The 21,570-nt window shown below is 43.1% G+C and overlaps 1 protein-coding gene across 3 annotated transcripts in view; it reads right to left on the reverse strand.

The window, feature by feature from the left end:
- dclk1a (doublecortin-like kinase 1a) overlaps window positions 1–21,570 on the reverse strand; it is a 47,990-nt gene that overhangs the window by 6,691 nt on the left and 19,729 nt on the right. Inside the window, exons 1-5 of one of the 3 annotated variants that reach the window (XM_027290349.1) lie at window positions 11,592–11,923; window positions 9,961–10,055; window positions 2,274–2,355; window positions 1,706–1,878; window positions 1,169–1,288 (exon numbers count right to left, since the gene is read on the reverse strand). In XM_027290349.1, coding sequence (XP_027146150.1) covers window positions 1,169–1,288; window positions 1,706–1,878; window positions 2,274–2,355; window positions 9,961–10,055; window positions 11,592–11,607 — 486 coding nt within the window. In that variant the 5' untranslated portion in view covers window positions 11,608–11,923. Of the gene's footprint in view, window positions 1–1,168; window positions 1,289–1,705; window positions 1,879–2,273; window positions 2,356–9,960; window positions 10,056–11,591; window positions 11,924–18,897; window positions 19,006–21,570 lie in introns of those variants that run through there. The other 2 variants (XM_027290344.1, XM_027290352.1) reach the window with 2 other exon arrangements.

Genomic DNA, 21,570 nt, shown 5'->3' on the forward strand with positions numbered 1-21,570 from the left:
TCTCTCCCTGAGTCAACTAAGTGGAACAGTGGCTTAAAATAGTGCTGAATCTCTCTCTCTCTCTCTCTCTCTCTCTCTCTCTCCCGGTACAGACTCAGACACACTGTCAGCATCCAACCTGCACAGCGACAGTTATTTAAATATGAGAGCTGTCAAATGCCACAGCTCAGCCTCCAAACCAATGCAGTTGCACTTCTCGTGCCTCCACTGTGTGACCAAACGTATGTGGATACTCTGACATTACAGCAGCTCTTTCCAAAGAAACGTGGACATTAATAAGCCGGTACAACATCCTCCATTCTTCTTTGGAGACTTTCTATAAGATTTTTGGAACCTGGCTGCAGGAAGTTCTCTCCCATTCGGCTACAATAGCATTAGTTTGGGTGGGTGATTTATTTATAGGTCTCACTTTGTCACGTTGAAACAGGAAAGGGTGTTCCCAAAACTGCTGACCAGTTTTCTCCTAAATGAAACTAAGAGACCTAGCTCACAGCAGCACCGAGCAAAGAGGACAAAAACAGTGTGTATCGTACTTTTGGCTATGTTTTGCACCATCTCTCTCCCTTTCTCTCTATCCACTCTTACCCTTTGGCTCTACTTTCACTGCATCCATCTGTCTCTCTCTCTCTCTCTCTCTCTCAGTCCGTCATTTTCGAAAGTGACTCTTTCCACCTCATTCATCCTCTGCCTCCACTCGATCCTCCTCCTTTGGAAACGCTCACACGTACACACATTGCTTCCACAGATTGCCTCTCATCTATATTCTGTAGTACTCCACACCACAACACGAACAGATGGATCACATTCCTGGCTCCTGAATTATGCACAAACATTTCTTGACTCAGAGTGCGGGAGAGAATAAAGAATGTGAACACACGAGCGCCCGGGGCCACAGAACGATTCTCTCGATCCCACACTGTGACTGGTTGGGATTCATCATTTGCTTCACCGGCTGACTCTTGCTGCTCTGTCTCTGTCACTGTTTCTGCCTCCCCGCTTATTCTCTGTCGCTCTCAAATTGAAGATAATGATCGCCAACACACAGAGGACACATCTATTCATTATCTCACTTTGGACAAATATCCCAGTCTGCCCATAACCCGGAGGAGATGATGACGCACTAACACATGAAAATAAACAGGTACAGTATGCAAACATGGACACACACCTTGACCAGCTCCATGACCAGATAGAGTTCGTTGTAAGTGTCCACCTCCTCTATGAGCAGGACGATGTTTGGATGTTTTACCCTGCGGAGGATGGCTACCTCGTTCTGGATCATGTGCTCCTGGAATGAGACATAAAATGGACTTAACACCAGGCCCTTGTTGGTAGTTTCAAATTTGCCCCACCACCATTGATGTGATGGGTGTGGTTAGAAGTGTGGACCTTTAACCACACCCAACAGTTATGTCAGAGTGTACTGGCACACCCTGGCGTACACTTCTACATCACTGCAGCAAGGTGAGAAGTTAAAGCACTGGAGGTCAGCAAAAACACACTTTTAAGTTGCTCTTTAAGTGACACAGTATGGAGCTTAAGGGATTTATCGTATCTCCTGTGCGACTAATCCTGCACAGGAATTCTCTGCACTGATGAACTGTATCAACATAGACATTAGTGTGCCGGCTACTTGCAGGGTATTTTCAGACAGAGGTGGAAACATGTGCACTTGATGCTATAATTACGCAGATTTGCAGTTTACCTTGCCTCTGCATTTGCCCTTGTTGATGATCTTCAGAGCGTACTCCCGTCCTGTGGTGTGCTCCACACATTCCCGGACGACTGCGAAGTTTCCGTCGCCCAACATGCGTCCCACCTTGTAGCGATCTGATATATAGGACGGCACAGCGGGAACCTCATCGACCAGAACCTCAGCTGCAAGGAGGAAGCACCAAGTTTAGAGCAGCTGAGGGAACCGAGAATGTAAACTAGTTTACACTTGTTCACCTCAGGGTTTCATACACTCTTTTCAGGCTGATACATTGTACATAGGCAGGTGGGTACAGAGCCTTGTTAAAGCTGTCATTCTGTTGTAAAAGTGCCAATGGTTAATGACAACTCATTATAAATGAGACAGACTGGGAGAGGTGAAGAAAGACACCCTGGGAGGTGGAGAGGTGTGAGGAAACGAGGTGATGAGAACAGGATGTACAAGCCAGAGACAGAGATGCATCAAAGGTCATGAACGTGATTCAGACATGCATGATATTTGCAAGTGCATCGCCTTTGCCCATTGATGGGACACTCTTGTAACATTCATTGTTCTTCACCTTCAGTAACAAGTCCATCCCCGTCGTCCACTGAGCTGGAAACTTTAGCGGAAGACAGAGAGGTGGAAGAACCCTGGGAGCCCTGCAGAAAGGGAGAGGGGCGGACAGAGGGCAGGATGTTGAGAGGAAAATAATATTTAATAATATTTGTATCTCACAGCACCATGAAATCACCTCTTCTGCAACAACCCCAGCTGGAACATATATGCATGTCCAAAAATAGATGAAGGGCCATTGTGCAACTCTTCTGGTCTTCAGAACATGGTCAGGTCTGTCTTTGTGTTTGCATGTCTGTCTGTCGTGTATTATGCTGCACTGTGTTATTGGTACACTGTGCTCACAGAAAGAGCCAGAACAGATTTACTTAAGCTACTGAGCTGAATATAAACCGGTGACTTATTCAGCAAAGCACCCACCTGTGTGTATCCACATTGGGACAGATGCCTGCATCCCAATAAGCCCCTCTATCTATTCACAGAACTGCACAGAATTCCTCTCTAATTGGACATACCTTTCACTCCTCACCACTACCTTTAATAAAGCATAAAAACACAGGTTCGGTGACATTAATAACGGCAGATGAACACTGTCTTTCATCTGGTTGTCTGGTATGTAGGAGGTCATTAAGGCGAAAGAGAGTGGCTGAGATGCAGCGTCTGCATCTATCTAAAGACAAAAACTCATTACGCCCTCCACCTCCTAACCTTCTGTCTGGTTGTCATGGAAGCAACACGGGTGGGGAGCGAGGATCTAGTCAGGACTGTAAATGAGAATCTCCCCATCTTGTATTTCTGTCCATCTTTCTGTCCATCTTTCTGTCTTTTGCTCCATTTTTATTTATGAAATGATTTGTAAGCATTCGTTATCTTTTCTCGCTCTCCTTAGTCTCCTCTCTCTATTCTCCTCTCTCCTCCATCACAGGCAGTCCTGAGGACACAGCAGTGATGGAAGTGGGAAGAAAAAAAATCACAATTTCTTTTCAAAATTCTTAGCAAGCTGATATGAATTATTAACAAGTGCACTTTGAGCCGTAAATGGTCTGCCATATGTGTGTGATGCATGAGACAATCTCCATGTGCGACTCGCCTGAAATGTAGAATCCAAACAGAGCTGTGCATCAACAGTCTGTCAGTGGCCACCTCTGACTAATGTTGTCTGGGCAATCATAATTTCTCTTTCATCTCTCATTTCAATGCAGGTGTAGTATCTCTGATGCTCTCTGGCGATGAATATGTCGTATAATTCACACATCAATCAGTGCTCACTCCTCGGAGGAGATGGGTTCTGAGACGTGTCTCTGAATTCATGGATGCTGGCCTTTGTTACAGTAAGAGCCCAGAAAGCATTTGTGAGAGGGCGATGTCTCCAAACTTTCCGAACTGTGTCATCATGTTTCTAATTTTACAAAGTAGGTTTTCAACAACAATGTAAAAATGCTTCGTTGGAAGCTGATCCTGGCCATAGTATGAAGGAAAAAGTGGCCGCAGGTGATCCAGCAACAGCGTACAGAAAAAGGTGCAGACCACATCCTACAAAATAAAAGTTTTTTTCTGCTTTGCTTTCAGCTCTTTCACCCTGCCCTCATGTGAACCTCTCATTTTCTTTGCTGTCCAGTCACACTGAGATGCAGCCCGGAGAGATCGGCGTCATGGCAGAGAAAAGAAAAGCCAACCCATCATAATGACTTAGATCTGAAAACTATTCACAGAGTGGCTCTGCCCTATATCTCTGCCCAAGTAGCTGTCAGCTCTTTGACTCGTGTGCTGTGACCTGAAAGCCACCCAGGTGAATGTAGCTGTGAGTCAGGCTGAATTTGGTTTATGTAATGTTGTTTTTGGTTGGGCAATCATCCCGGAACAAGAGAACCTACTTAATGCCCGTAAAGCCGATGACCCTCCCCTCCTCCCCCCCTGAGCTTTATCTACAAAATATCCATCTTCCGTTCTTTTATTTTCCCGTATATTTACCTCTGCTCTGCCCTTATCTCACATGCAGCCCTGTCCTCTACTCGCTTGCTCATTTTGAACCCCTATCTCTCTCTTCCTGCCACCGAGGGAAACAAAATACTGTTGCTATGGAAACTGCTTACAGAGAGGAGAGAGAGGCAGCTTATGAGACTTCCAGTGTGGAGACAGAAGCCTATATATGGCCATTTCCTGTCTGCGGACTGGGAGGTGGGTTCAAACCTTCTATGAACATTGTGCCTCTCTTTCCTGTGTGAGAAACTACGAGGCAGATGGAGTGACAGACAGAGTGAGAGCGAGAGCGAGGGACAATGAAGGGCAATGACAGAAGGAGAGATGTATGCAGTCTGCTCTGGTTCATATTGACCATTAGATCTGGCAGGAACTGTCTTGTTATAGACCGTCCAGTTCTGTCCCTGTTGCACAACAACATACACTATTCCTGGCTCTACACCTCTACTCTTTCGCTCTGGCTGTGACTCACACCACTAAAAAACACACAAAGAAACCCTTTACATCATGGCTACAGCCGCTGCTCTTCAAAGCCATGAGGGCAACACTCAGCGGCTGAATACTGATCAGCACATGAATATGAATTAAACAGAATGTCCGTGATTGACCTTAAACGTGGAGCATCATCTCTGGAGCAGATGATGGTGGATGATGGTGGTTCGTACTTTGGCGTAAGAGGATGTTAACTGTAGAATTCAGTATTAAAAGTGCCACCACTTAAGTGTGATGCAAGCTTTGTCCTCGATGCAACTCTTTGAATCTGATTACACCACACATCCTCCGGCTGAGAGTGCCAAACCTCTCTCCTACACGCAGCATTTCTTGTCACTTTCACTGTCATGCAATATCCAGCAAACGCAGGATTTATTGATGTTTGCATCGCTGGGAAGATCAAATAAGATCTGACAAAAACAGGGTACTTTGTTTTGTCCCAAGTTCCTACTCTGCCTCTCATAAGAACACAAGGTACAGGAGATAATATTTCTTGGCTCTTATTTTGGTGTCTAGACAGACAGGATACATAATCTATTAGACTGTCATCTGAAGAGATCAGCACTGTTTCTGGCTTTCTGCTCTGCCACTTGGAAGTTTTCTAATCACGATCCTCACACCAACGTGATGAAATGCTTTAGTAAGAATTTCAAAAAATGGGATGGAGACTTTAGCAGTAGAACGGAGCAGATGGACGCTATGATCTCACCTCTGCTCTGCCGATAAGTTTAATGAAGGAGAAGCACTGCTTAACGTGTAAAGACCCTCGTCATCATGATGGAAAAATGTGTTTTTGTATGTGATGAACGTGATGTGAATCAACACAAACGAAAGCACGAGAAGAAAAAAAGAAAACACAAAATGAAAATGAAATGACGATGAATTTAATTATGACATGGAACAAATGGAAATGAATACATTAAGCAGAGAAAACAGAAACAAAAGAGCCAAGAAGAGCTGGCAGTCTTACATGACAAAAAAATCACATTAAGAAGACGATTGACCAGGTTATCAAATATAATTTTGCCTGTGAGCAGACATTCTGTTCATATTTACATGTCTCACATGTTTGTAAATGGCAGTGCAAAAACAATTTTTAGATGAAGATTAACATAAATATGAGCCCGATTTGACGAATTTGTGAACAATCCGAAGAGATGGAATGTTCAAGAAACAATATTTAAGCTTTAAAACTGCGGAGGTTGCACCTCCTGCAGGTTCCTCATGTGATGCAGCCAGTCTTTTTGGCAGGTACAGAAACAAAAACAATCGGACGAGCCACCTAATGACATCAACACAACATGAAATAAGAAATATAATACAGCCAAATAACAAATACAATCTTTAGTGACGACATACTCGCATGGATGAGATGAGACGAGTTCACAATACACACTTTCTGCTTCAGTCTGCTCGCTCTCTCACACACACACACACACGCACACATAACTTACTTATGATTCACCCAACACAAAATATGGACGGCAAAAATAAGAGATGGAGCATGCAATTGAATGGATAATGAGCGTGAATGACTCAGTGGTGAGAGGAGGATGTAGGTGACATACTACAGATGACAATTACCCTTTACTTTATCGGGTACACTCTCTCTCTCTCACACACACACACACACACACACACACACACACACACACAGCTACCTGCCTGTGTCACATCTGCCTTTTGTTTGCCTCGTCGTCAATCTTTCAGTCAAAAAAAAAAAAAAAGGTTTCCCTGTCTGAGTTTTTCAAAAACAGACGGAGACAAAAGCTGTGACCCCGGCAGCTTGTTTAATTCATCCGTGTGTGCTCTGGAGTGAATATTGACAGGAGACACAATATTCAAGGTGTGTGACTGTGTCTCTATATGTTCAATATAAAACATTAAAGCTATATGAATATGGAAGGATAGTGTACTCTACTGAAAGCACTATTAGAAGCACAGAGGAGGAGAGGGGGATGGAGTACTTCATGAATGTAGACCATCCTTTTATGCTTCTGTTGCTGATTCATAAAAATGGGTCATACTAGTGTGCACCCAATGTATAAAACATATAACACGTGCAAGTGTGCATCAAACTAACCATCGACTCCACAACTGCACAAATTGCGTTTTCATGTCTAAAAGTGTTTTTTTTTCTAAAGCATACATGACCCTGTAAGTTCTATAAAGACGTGTGCTTGCAGCTCTGCATGTGTGAAAGGCAGAGCCACAGTGCGACGTCTGTATGTTACGCTCGGGGGGGAAATAGGTTGTGATGGTCTGAGCTTTGTGAGCAACCTACATCAGGCAGCGAAGTGCCTCTGAGTGTTTAAACGCAGGGTTCAGCCAGGTGAACTATTTAAATGCAGTAGTCGTAGTAGGTCAGTGAGGCTCTGTCAGTGAAGATTTATGGCTGCTTTCAATGTTTCACTGGCTGAAATGAAATATATATCTATATTTTTTTTTTAGCCACAGGATAGCCATTTTTTATAAGACGATTAAAAGATGATGTTACAATTCAGGTTGTATTTTAAAGAAAGTGTGATTTAATGATAAATTCAGTGATGCATCTGAGGCATATGGGTGAGAAGGGTACTGACTTGCCATCATAAGAATGTCAATTAAAGGAATTTGGGGGGGTTACTTTAGATTTATGATTATTCATGCATGTACACACAGAGGTGGCATGGAATTAGAGAAAATGTTCAAAAATAGTGTCAGAAACGTGGTGCCTACTTCTCAAAGAAGCTTAGGATTCATCTACAAGGGAAATGATGGAATATAATTTACTTGCTGTGAAGTTAATACCCTTTCATATGGGGAAGAGAGAGGGGGGATGGGGGAGGCAGCTGAGTGGGGGTAGGCGAGAATGGGAGGAAAACGGAGTGACAGAGAAATTAGAAACTGTCAGGGAGGGAAGGGACAGTGAGAGAATCACTAACAGGGCGGATAGAGGAAGAACTAAGTAGTGGAGGGGAGAATTACATTGTCATATAGCCGAGGAGTGTGAAGCTGCCGGGTGGAGAGGAGAGATAATGGGCTGCGAGGCTTCCTCCCTTCCCTCCAGCCAAGCCATTGCAGGCTTAGTATAGTGTCAGCCAGTACAAAGACTGGAATGAGCTCTTGTTGAGAATTACGCTCTCAACTTGAGAAACTCTGTAAGACTAGAATTTAACCACAGTCACAACTACACTACAAAGCTAATTTGTGGAGGCTAATGCTTGATGAGAAAAGTGGACGCAGGCAAAAAGACGGGCAGTGCGGCTGACTGTGGAGTGGACCCCCCCCCCATCCCTTTGCCTTATTACATCTGGTTAGCTTCTTCACCTCTCTGACCCCCCGACTTTTTCAGGATCTCTTTCTGACACCGTGGAAATTATCTGGGAGGAAAGAACAGAGCAGCAGAAAGTGAGCACTGTAATTGTCAGCATTAAACCTCCCCGCATATTCATTCAGAGAGAAGTAGGCAGGTAGGAAGGAGAGAGTTTATAAATGTGTGCACTCGCCAACCTCTTTCCCTTTCAACAGTGAAAACTGTGGTGGCCTACTTCCATTATACAGATGATTGCACCTTGCTCCGTTCTCAGTAGCTACAACCCAAATCTGATCTGTTCCTGCTGCTCTTGCTGACCTTCATATCGCATCAATATAACCTCATCACTGATGGATGCAGAAGCCTAAGGGCCAGACTCTCCACTATCTATCAATTCATCCTGGCACAACAAATGTAGATTAAAGCTACTGAGCCCAAGAAATTAATTCTTTATGCTCTGCTAATTTTAGCTTATAGAGTCACTCATACACAAGCACACACACTCGTCTATGTACAGAAATTATGCACAAACCATTTTCTTTGTGTCCTATTTAAATGGTATTGACTCCAACCAGCAGCCTTGTCTTTTCTCCTCTATAAAAAGCTTTGCTCCTGCACCAATAAATAGCTAAATAATTACAAAATAAATCATAGCTGCACCCCTGCTGTCAGGCGGAAAAGTTGTGCACACATGCAGCGGGTTTCAGACAGTAGGTTTAAGAAAAGACAACACACGCAGGTGGGTGGGTGATATAAATGCATGATGGGTTTGCATACGCTGCTGCGTCTGGATGTGACAGGGTGAGGGCGAGGTGTGCGTGCGCGACTGTGTTTGTTTGCGAGGGAGAAGGAACTAAATCAGCAGCGAGGCTTAGAGCTCCTGCGAATTAAAGAGCTGCCGTGAGAAAACGGGGTCTGATTAGTACTGAGGCTGATATTAAAAGCTCGCCATCATCACTAAGGGCTGGATTAACAAATACTTTGATCTTGAACACACACACACACACACACACACACACACACACACACACAAATGCACGCGCACTGCAAACACCCTGTGGAGAAACTCTCTAATGTGGAATTCAAGGTTTTTCCATTTGAGTTGCATGCTCCCTCTCTGCACAGTAATGCTTTCTCTATAACAACCACCAGCTTTACAGTGAATATAGTGTGTGTGCATCCTCCTTCTCTCCTGTTAGCTACAGAAAACAGATTCTTTAAATGTTTTAACATGGAAATGTATCCCTAAAACACAAAAGGACATGTACAAATTACATGACATGATAGGAAAAAAAAATCCCAGACCAGCCAGTATTACTGATTGGGTCTTTTTTTTTCTTATGCTTTGACTGCTCACCGAATGCAAACCAGCTTTTTGCTGACTTATATGTTGGAGCGCTCACAAAGCCAATCATCGGCCACATCTTTAGATCAGATATTGCACAAATTACTGACTCACAGAACTCTTAGTCAATGATAGCATCAATCGTTGTTTAAGCTACCATAGACTGACAGAGTCTTCATGAGGAACAGAGACCGATCGGTGTATCAGCATGTGTGAGCACTTGACAGAAAACCAGCACGAGAGGAGGAAATGCCCTAGAAAACTATTAACACTGGATAAAGAGTTGTAACATTAGATGATCCTAACATGAATCTGCCATTCTTGGAATCACAGAGCAGCATTGTGTGAGGTCAAAGGTCAACACCCCGTTCTGAGACGCTAAAGATGTCGGGATGTTGCGGTTTCTTCGTATTCTAGCGACTCTAAGATGTAGTCGGCCTAAGCTCGGGTGCGGCTTCCTTTTCCTGAGAACATAGAAGGGATGTGTTATAGATTTAGTGTTACTAAATGTCACAGCTGACTCTGTGTGTGTGTGTGTGTGTGTGTGTGTGTATGTTTGCCTGTGGATTCTTGTCTTACCCGGCGTTGGTTGAGGCTGCCTGGGCTGGTTGGGGAGGGGCTGGGAGATTTCCCCGAATGAGGAGTGGAAAGCTGACTGGCCGGCGTCCCGTTCACTGGAGGGAGGAAGGGGGAGAGAAAATGGAGTAGAGTGGAAGAGAGAGGTGAGACCGAGACAGGGAGAAATATTGAAATAGATGATCCTATAAACGTGAATGCATATTTTCTAGAATGGTTGTCTAGCAGCACCCCACACTTCCACCCTCACACCACCATCCATTCATTCACATGAATGAGGCAGAGGAGGAGGACAAGGGGGACAAGAGGGGGAGTAAGAGAGGATGGAAAAGAGCACTGAAGTCTACACTGCTCTTTTTTTAACATCAGCCAAAATACAAATCAAATCTCCCTGAAGCAGGCCAGACATACCTGCGCCTTTAAACACAACATGCACCGAATAATCACAGCATGTTCCAGGCTCCAAGTGCATGGCTGGAAGTCAACATACAACACCAGGCTGTCCTCATTTTCCAGCACATCCTCTATTCAATGCACTTGTGACCTCCGTTCGGTCTACTTTTTCCAGCTGCAGCACAGCACAGAAACCCAGCGGCATCAGCTCATTAAACAAGAACATTGGATTATTCAAAGCTGCACCCTGGATCCTGTGTGTGGTCAAGCAAAAGGCAGATTCCAAAACAACCGGACGGCATCATTAACCTGCACACGAAACAAAAACAGGAGCCTGCCTTCATAATTTGGCTGAAAACATGGGTTATTGTCTCTTGGCAACAGAACACTGATTCACCTCAAGTCAACTTGCTCGAACTGACTATGAATCTGAATCCATTGGAGAACAGAAAAATATAGTAACAAAGAAGAAGAAACAATTTGTTCCTGAAGCACAGTGGGTGGGGTAGAAGCTACTGTTGTCTCTAAGGGGTTGGACAGGTGCTTGAAGTTGACTTCCAGGGTGGTGAAAGGTATAAATATATGAGAGATATGATATATGACTCTTTTGAAGTTTTTAGAGAATAAAGCATCATCATATTGATGATTTTCTGCCATTTCCAAGCCTATTTAGGGGGTAAGTATTCCTCCATCTAAACAAAATTGTGTAATCTCCATTTAATTAGATTTTCTGGGACAATTCTTCTTGATGCAGCAGAGGATTAAAAACCTGTTGGATCGAAGTGGTCCAACCCTCCCTGGATAATGTTTATTCTCCTGCCGAGATCAAAGAACTTTGTGAATTATTCAAGACAAAGGAGATAAGGCCAACAGCGGATTAAAATAGCACCAGCAGCCACTGCATTACAGTACTATATTATATTTCCAACTGTCTAAAGGCGCCATGAAAAGATGAAGATCTTTTGTTTAAATCCTGGACAGGTTCATTGATGAAATTCGGCATCAGCGTTACGCACACGGACAGACACTCCTCCCGGTTACACAACGATAAACATTTAAAGACATCACACATTGACTTCATGCTATAAAATCACACTTTACACACGTAACACACGTCAAACATATCCCATGTCACATCGTAAAATTATAATAAATCCCGCATATGTCCACATCTGATCCGGGTAGCAGCAGATGAAGTGGATGAAATGCCGTTTGGATAAAATGCGGCTTTATGTTCCTACCTTCCACTTCCAGCATGATGAAAAACACAGTGATAATGATCCACAGAGAAAGAAGGAGAACAGCAGCCCTGTCCGCGCTCCGTCTGAGTGTGATAGTAAAGTGTGGTGAATGGGGAGAGACGGAGCCGCGCTGTACTACACCGAGAGGCGGAGAGGCTGCTTGCGCAATTCTGACGCGCACCGGGGACAGACAGAGAAGGAGAGGCAGAGATGAGGAATACGATGTGCGAAAATGTCTGCTAAGATTACAATGATTTAAAATATGAACGGGGAGATAGAATGTGAGGGATATACAGTGTATATATAGAGAGTCACTCAAGGGGACTGTGGTGGTCAGGGGGGATTCAGACTGTCCTACTTGGATTCTGATCCACTATTGATCCTTGTCCAAACATCTCCAAGTCAAGCTGTTATTTTTTTAACAAAGATTTCACCCAAAGCCAGAGCTAGAGTAGCACAGTGCTCTGCATGCACAGTTTCTTTTGTTTGTGCAGTAAACTGATGTTCAGTAATCAGAAACACAAAAAAGGTTAATTAAGAAATTGAAGCTTCATCTTGTGTTGACATGGAGAAATCTGTTGAGAAGGCAAGATACCAGAATGCACTGCAGCCGCAAAAGATGGTGTGTTCCAGCTTCTTTCACACCTACTGTGCTATGCTTGCACAGAACTCCACAAGGGGGCTGTGCTATAGTGATGAATATGGAAAGCACTACTGTCAGAATGACAAATGCAAAATGAAGGAATGAAGGACCTGTGGTAGCACTCCTTCTTACGTAGCTAAAGTCTCAACTGAGACCAGAGCGTATCGAGACTGAGACAAGACCAAGACTTTAAGGGGTTGAGACCAGGTCAAGACCAAGACCAGACAGTGGGTGCTAATATTGACAAAAAGTCTTCGGTCACACATGGTTTTTCCATTAAGTCACCTCATTAAGCGTCACCTTGAAGTATTTACAATCTGCTGTGTGTTCTTTTGGATGCTGTTTTGCAAATTAACTCTTTGTGATTTAGGAAACTAAAATTCCAAAGATGTGATTGGCTGATGTCTGTCAACAGTCAACAGTCAACAGTCAATAAATAAATCTGGCATTTCACAGACGATTAAGTGACATCCTCGAAGTTGTGGCTTTGACCGATCTTGAACTACAATCAAAAGTCCTCTATGTCTGAGTACAAATTGTGTAATAAAGACTGGTCTCTAGACCAAGATGAATCTCGAGTACTATAACACTGGCTTAAGGCCCCCACAGTGTCATGCAGGGGGTGAGTGGAGTTGTTCATGATGGATGCCAGCTTTGCTAACGTCCTCCTGTCCCCCACTGGAGTCCAGGGCACAGTCCAGGACAGAGCTGGACCTCTTCACCAGTTTGTCTTTTCCTGTCCCTCTCTGTTTCCCCCGACCCAGCAGAGGACTGCAAAGAATGATGCAGATGTCACCACAGTGTAATAGAAGGTTTTTAACAGAGCATGGGTTAATAGGTCCTAATGATTTATCACATGTTCTGTATCACCTTCATTATATTTAAAGATCCACACCTCATCATACAAGTACTGTATTGTCAAAATGGAACATATGATAACGTGTAAGTGCGTGTTCTATGAGAAAGCTATGTCTTGTTTTAAGACAGGTCCTCCTGGTGCATATCTTTCTGCCTTGGCTATGAATTTGTTGTTCTTGCAGCCTTGGTTATTTGTTACACTCCCTTTGCTTCTCTGTTCACAGAAAATACATTTGTATCCTTCATGAGGTGTAGAGAAATGTGGTGAAAGGCTGCAGCCATTGTGCGATCGTAGTGTTGCAGCTGGCAGCTGATCCTCTGGAGATACACTGGATTTATCCGTGAGTCGGACGCCCGCAAACTTCACCACGGAATCTCTCTCGTCATGCGGAGGTGCTCATGGCAGCAAGACAAACGTGAGACCCTGAAGTATCACAAGTGATGCTTGCTGACACCATCTGCAGTTCTCTGTTAATTTTAGCTGACATGAGGCAGGAGAGCAGCGAGACAGATGGCAAGAAAGGGAGAGAAACTATGTCTGAGTGCAAATTGTTTTCTCACATTATTTTGGGTCTGTGTGTGTGTATAGGCACTCAGCTGGGGTTGTGAGATCATCATAGAATGAAACTCGAGTGATGACAATGTCAGGCTGACATGCAACAACCAGCCCACACACACACAGACACACACACAAACACACAAACTGGGAGACGTCATATCAGATCCTTCACAATATGAGCATGGATACCTGGCATTTCTCTCAACAAGGCAAGATTACTTTGAAATTGTACTTGAGTGCCTCCAGTGTCAGATTATAATCCCATTGTGGTAAATATGGACAGCTGTATTTGAGTATTTGTTCTGATTACATTACTTATGATCAAAAACTAGTAAGTCGACAACTTTGCTAACAGCCAATCATCAACTAGGTCACCAACAGCAGACCCAGCAGCAGCTAATATTACTGACTAGTCCAGCAGCAGTCAGTCCAGCTCAGTGTCTGTCTTTCAGCCTTTTATTTCACCAAACTCTCACCAACCACTAAAAGTCAGTCCATGATTTACTCCTGTCTGGTGACATCCTGCTTGCTCACTCTGGTTGCATTGCCCGCTCACCCGGTTGCATTGCCCACTCACCCAGCTCCAGTTCTGGCATGACACTGGTTCCACTCCACGTCATCATCGCCTGCATACCAGGGCAGAAAACTACCGCTTCCCAGTAGTTGTGGAGACATTGAAGTGATCAGGAGCCTCTGATGTCTTGATTGACGCTTGGCCAAGGAGAATTAGAGACACTCTCAAAGTTCATCAGAAGTGCCTGAGTCGGTCTCGCATTCTGCCGAACTCGTCCTGGTAGATAGACTTTAAACCTCAAGATAACGCCACAAATACTACACGCCCAGAATTAGCCAAAGAGAATGTTTTTACCCATGCAGGTATTATTGTCAGCATATTCTAGTCTGGAGACACTGTTGTCTGTTAATGGTAATTGGAACATCAACAGCAAGCTATCTATTATGTCTATGAAGGCAGCCATAGGTCTCGTCGACCCTGGCCACCACAGTGTTGAGATAGACTGGCATCTAGTCAAAGCCAAACAATTAATACTGCCGAGGACCTCAAAGCCCACACGTGACCTTGTGTAACCTAAGGATAGAAAATTCCATAATACCAGTGGCCCAAAACACCTGTGGTCCACAAACACTAACTAGCTAACAGCAGCTACAGTTGGTAGCAGTTTACTTCGCTGTCCATCAGGAAACTCTGTAAATCACAGAGAGTTGAACTAGCGCAGTTGGAGGACATCAGAGGGAAACCCAGAAAACATCTCCATAAAATATGATCCACTTTCACCAAAATCAGTCAAATAGTTGGTGGTGTGTGACGTACATGGTACGAGAACAGACGTATGAATGACGGTGACACCATTCAACTGATCACAAGTCAGTGTAACATCAAAATGATTTAAAATCTGCCATTTTATAGTAGAAAAGTTACATCATGTTGCTTTAATAATAAAAGTAAGCGCCTGGTTTACATGATAATTATTATTGGATTATTACATAATGATGAGAACCAAGCATTAGATAAAGACCTATGATTCATCTACATTAGACTAAGATCTACAGTATGATTCACCAACTAAACATACCAATGACACACAAGTGTGTACGCTTTGATAGTTTTCAACAGGAACAAGGGAGAAGAGTTAAACTCTATCTGTGTCAGGAAGCAGCCTTGTTTGCTTCTGAATTGATTCATCATATTTTTTTCAAATGTTCTAGAAACAGACAAGACAAGACAATCTGTTCGTCTAGTCTGATGAAGGCATGCTGAACATAAAAAACAGACTCAAAGGTTTCACAGTCTTTGTTCTGACTGGTTTTGAGATGCATCCACAATATTCAGATTTTGATTTTGATTTTATACCTTTTCATCTCAGTTTTGGAGGTATATGTAATGTATTACATATTGTGTATGTATGTGAATGTATTTAAATTTTATACATGTGCATTATACAGTAAATGGGAAAAAGTAATCACACTTATCCTCATCAGGGTCACAGTGGGGCTGGAGCCTATCCCAGCTGACTTTGGGTGAGAGGCGGGTACACCCTGGATAAGTCACCAGCTCATCGCAGGACACATAGAGACAAACGACCATTCACACTCACATTTACATCTACGGGCAGTTTAAAGTCACCAATGAATGTGTTAAGGTCATGTGGGAGTAAGATGGACTTATACAAACATGCACTGTATATTTTATATTTCTAAATAATTTGGATCTGATCTGTTTTTACATAGACATGCCTTGTTCTTGCTGTATTTGACATTTAAACTTACAGTATAGCATATTCTGTTTGTGTGTTTTTATGCGATCTGTCTATCCATCCCACACACACACACACACACACACACACACACACACACACACTTCTGCTCCTCTGTGTTGTCTAAGCTGCAAACACACACAACAAGGAGCAGCGAGCAGACACACACACACACACACACACACACACACACACACACACACACACACACACACACACACACACAGAGGGACACCAGGTGGTGTTTGAAAGCACATGTGCTGTGCACCTCGTCTGCCTCTCTTTCACTATCGCAGATATAATTCACGCTTCACATCTTCTCTGTGCGGCTCTCTGGGTTTATTATTAGATGTGATAAGCAATATTCTTAATGCCTGTGTTGGTTGAATGGAAAAATGAATAAAAGCCCTTCAAGGCTGCTTTCAGAACACCTGAACACCTTCAGCAAGATTTAAAATAAATGCCGTTCTTTATTGTGCTCTCTCTAAGCCTGGATGAGAAATAATAAAATCCAACTTGTGCTGGTTTCTGAATATCAATAGACTGTCTAGTGTTTATACTTTTAATTTCACTGCCAAGGACTCTTTACTTTACTTTACTTTTATTTTACTGCAATGAAATAACTGACAAGCAGTCTTTAACTTTCACATTACATTATTGCATTATTCTGCAGAGTTAATGTGCTTAAAGTTGTACGTTATTATTATTTTAATACAGCTATTAGAGGGGCGTAAAGCAGACAACTGTTAGCTGCAGATTTGATTGGGGTGTTATTAATCCTCGGCTCCAGACGAGGCTGCAAACTCGACAGCAGGTGACAGACGTTTCCACATTTCAAGGAAACGTGACGCTGACGTGAGACAGAACCTCTCGGCTACTACAAATGTATCACATTTTCACATCACATGACTGACCTGAACATTTTTACTTGATAAATCATCAATCACTTGAGCTGTGACTCAGCTAATTGATTCACTGACTTATCATTTCAACAATAGTTCAAATGAGTTCTGGCAAAAGACAATTGTTACATTGTTTCTCCAAATCCAAATGATTAAACTTCTATGTGATGACAAACTGCATTCATTATCAGTGTTGAGATTCATTCTTGTGAACACATGGAATAACAACAGAACGGGCACCTCTATAAGCTGTGTGGTATCAGCTGTTGTTGACTATTAGCATAATTCTTGGACAAAATGTCCTCGGGAGAAGGTGGCGTGGTGTGAACAAAAAAACACAAAACAACAAGTTAATATGAGGACACGTTCATTTTGTGTGTGTCAGTCGAGGTCAAACAGCAGATCAGTCAGTTAAGTTTCATTTCCTCTCTTCACTCCACCCTGAACTCTTCTGGAACAAACTGGTGATGTTCTAAGGGATGGAACACAGTGCGCTGCAAAACAGTCAACAGTGAATTGGGAAACATTTTGACGATGTTAAGAGGCGGAAGCAGTGCCAGAAGGGAAACATTTCTCAGAAGTGAAAAAAAAAAAAAAAAACGCCGGGGACGCTCTGACTCAGGGTTCCATCGAGGACCGAGCGTCAGTCAGCTCCCTTTCTCCACTGCAGGCCATTTCACAGGAAGCCGCTGCCATATATGGCTGTCACAGGCTATTGTGTCTGTAGCTACATGCTCCTACTGTGCTATGTCTCCATGGCAACCAAGACGAGTCAGTATTTTTTTTTCTCCCTCTCCCCGCTCTGTCTCAGTCTCTCTCTGACAGACACAGACACACACACACACACGCACACACACACACACACACACACACACACGCACACACACAGGTATACACATTCACTTCAGCCAGCAGGATCAGATAGGGTATGACTCACTCTCATAACCTTTTCCCCAAAGTTTTCAAGCCATCATCATCCAGAACTTTCTCTGTTCACCCCAGCAGTTTCTCCCATCCTCCCTCTCTCCCTCCCTTGTTTTTCCCTCTGCTTCACCTTTTTCTCCACAGCTCAACACAAAACAACTTTTGGTTTTCATTCTATAATGCTGCGCGGCTGCTTTAAGGTTTCGCCACGTCTGCGCATGCTTGACTGCTCCGACAGCAGGTGGAATGACTTCTTTCTGGGGAGTTTCTGTAAGTTGCATCACCCATCGAATCATCCCTCCACCCAAATAGGTCTCTGCGCACAAATAAAATAAAGCTGTGCTGTTGCATAACAAGGTGTTTTACACACAGACAAAGCTCAAACTGTGCAGTCAAGATGACTGAAGATTTGTTAAAGCTCCAAACTAACACACACACACACGTGTGGGTGTGTATGTAAGGGAAGCTGCTTCCAGTTGTAGGAATAAATATCTGGTTTCAATTGAGAACATTTTTGTGCTGCTGGGCTGTTGACTGAAAATGGGATTTTGTTTTTAGACATTCATAAAAGCAGCCGGTACCGGTGCAAGCTCTCACCATTTTATTGCATTTCATTAGGATGTCAGGTGAAGAACGGCTTGTGGGGATCTGCAGGATTGAGTCACCAAACCTCTTCTTTCCCGCTCATCTTCACTCCCGCTCCCCGTATTATTTCTTTTACTTTGCTCATCCCTGTTTGCTTTTTCTCCACTGCCTTGTGAAATCTTTCTCATTTGAATTCATATTCTGCATGCAACAAGACACAGCACACACACACACACACACACACACACACACACACACACACACACACACACACAGTAAACACTGCCAGACACTCAGCAGAGCTCTGATTTCATCGCAGTGTTTATTCAAACTGTTTTCATTTGCTGCGACACTGATTAAGTAATGAGCTAGAAAATATAAAGCAATCACACGAGGAAGTATTAGGGTACAAACAACTCTCAGCTGTGTCCATCAGGTCTGGGACAGTGTACACACACACACTCTTCATGCACAATCACAGAGATGCAAGCAAACACAGACACACACATTAACAAGGGAGAGGAAGAGGAAGAAGAAGATGAAACTTATTTTACTGTCTTACCGGATACAGGGGACTTGCTGTGTCGTGATTGGACGACGGTCTTGGGGGAGTTTCGGGTCAGAGAGCTAGAAATCTTCCCGTAGTTTGCAGACTTCACCACACGACACTCTGCAAGCACAAAGACAAGACAGACACAAGTGAAACCACAAACTCCTTCATATGTATGTATTCACTGACCCAAATAATCCACAGCAAGAAAATGCTGCACTCTTACACAAAATGATGCACTGAAGGAATATATATGTGAATAATGCTCACTTGTGTTAGACTTACGTTCAAATTTCAGCATTTCTAACCAACGTTAATATTTTGATTTATTTTGACCTTCAGTCGTGCAAGAAAACACCAAAGCACTAATGTACCAACATGGCTGTAATTGGTTTTACCTTCAGGTCCCCTGCAAAAATGAGTTCTGACCTTCACTGGGCTCGCTTTCCAAACGCAATTATCGTAGTGTTTTGGGAGTGACAGCTATGACTCACGGAGGTCTGATGTTTGACAGACACACAGTCTTGGTAAATGAGCCATGTGATGGTAAACACACACTCACACACACACACTCACAAACACTCCCTGCTGCCTTCAGCCCCAAAACTTTGCCCCTCTCCTGTTCATTAACCCAAGCCCATTATAGCTCATTACCATTTCAGACCAGGGGGAAGGGGACGTTATATACAGTCTGCAGTGTGCACGTGTCCTCTGCATGTGTGTGTGTGTGTGAGTGTATGTTTGTGTGTCTATCTGTGTGTGTTTTTTTTTTTTTTTTGCTTGTGTGGCAGTCGTTGTGGCCCAGTGATTAATGTACAATGCAGAGTGTTAACATGATGACAGTGTGCCAGAGCTGAGGCAGAGGCGATAATTATAGTGATGCTGAGAGAAGGCGAAGTTGTCTGCAGCTCTGACTCCGACTGTCTCTCTGTCGCATCTGTTTGGTTTGTCGCTCTGCTTTCCCGTCTGTCTGATCCTACCTCATGCCTCCTGCACTTTAAACTCCCGCTCTCTGTCATAAGGGCATGAGGAGGTGTCAGTTTGTGCTACCTGTCTTCTGGAACTGAGAAAAGAATATATAATACAAACATATACTGTATATGTGTGTGTACGTGTGTGTGTTTTGTGTGTTTAGTCACCTTGAGTGGGAGCCAAAAATCTGTTCATGCCCCCCACTAAACAAGGTTTGGGTCTGGCATTTAGAGGTTATGGTCAATGTCCTCAATGTAAAAAACAACAACAACTTCTCTGCTAATTTCTCCAAATTTCTGGCAGATTAATTAAACCAGGTTCTACACAAGATACTGTTTTAATGTCGTTGAGTGGTGTCATATGTGAAGTCTACATTACCTCACATCTGCAGACATTTTTCAAGACTAAGGTCTATATCAATTTCACACTCAATTCACACTGTTTTTCTGGGCTTTTGCATCACAAGTCATAATTCAGTTTGTACTACTTCTATATAGACAATGCTGTGACAGCCTAATTTAATAGTATATTTTATTATTTAATTGTATAATTGTATTTTTTCTATTTAAAAAAGTTTGTATTTTTTACTTTTTATATTATATTTTCATCTATCTTTACTCAATACAAACAGATACCAATGAGCTAACTATGAGAAACGATGATGTCAATCACTCTCCACATACTGAAACCTCTGAACATATTTCAAGTAGGTGTTACTTATTTACAGCTTATTTTGAGCCTTGAAAATGATTTCAGTATAAGTTTGAGTGAAATGTGTCACCTGAAGCCAAACACAGAGCAAATGCAGAGGTTGCAAATTGCAAAGGAGCTCACCTTTAACAACTGACCAGCAAGCGATGGATTTAAATGAATTATGGGAAACTGAGGGCCATGAAAAAATACACCTCTGATTCTAGAAACTATATTTGGAGGAGGCCTTTGAGATGGATGGACCTCGTTGACCATCATAATGTAAGCTGCCATTTAATGCAAACTTGCAAAAGACTTCAAGAAATGAAAAAAAAAAAACCTGATTAAAGGTAAAATGAAGACACCCTGGAAACAGGGTCTTTTAACGCTTTGTTGCATGCACGAGATTGTCTTGTGCTCTTTCTCAAGAGAGGAGTGGGTGACCAAAAAGAAACTGTATAATGAAAAGCAGCTAGCCATTACATTTGGCAAATGAAAGGAGAGTAGTGAGGGAATAGAGGGAGAAGAAAGACAACTAGAGACAGAAGGGGAAGGGGGTGGAGGTTGGCGACCCAGGTGGGATGGATATTATTTAATGGATGAAGGGATACGGGGGCAACAAATGAACTGAATAAACCTTTGAACAAAAACCAGCACACGCTCATTCATGTACGACAGAGGAAGAGAGATGAGAGGGTGAGAATACAGATGAGTGCTAAATAGGAGGAGTCTTTAGACAGCCGTGCAAACTAGGGAGACAGGCAGCAAAAACACAGATGGGTGAAGTGAGGACAGAGCTTATCCTCAGCAGACCGCGAAGGAGAGAGCAGTAGAGAAGAAGAGGAACAACGGCACAATAGGTTAGACGATGGCTTAAGTGCAGTGGACCTGTTCTTTCAAGAAGAGAAAGGAGAAGAGAGGAGGAGTGATGAGAGAGTGAACTGTAATGAACTGGACAGCCTACACGCTCTTCTGGCAACCTTAACCAGGGAGACATGGGGTACTGTGAGAACAGCGAGAAAA

Source organism: Larimichthys crocea, chromosome II (assembly GCF_000972845.2).
Source record: "Larimichthys crocea isolate SSNF chromosome II, L_crocea_2.0, whole genome shotgun sequence".
Lineage (NCBI taxonomy): Eukaryota > Metazoa > Chordata > Actinopteri > Sciaenidae > Larimichthys > Larimichthys crocea.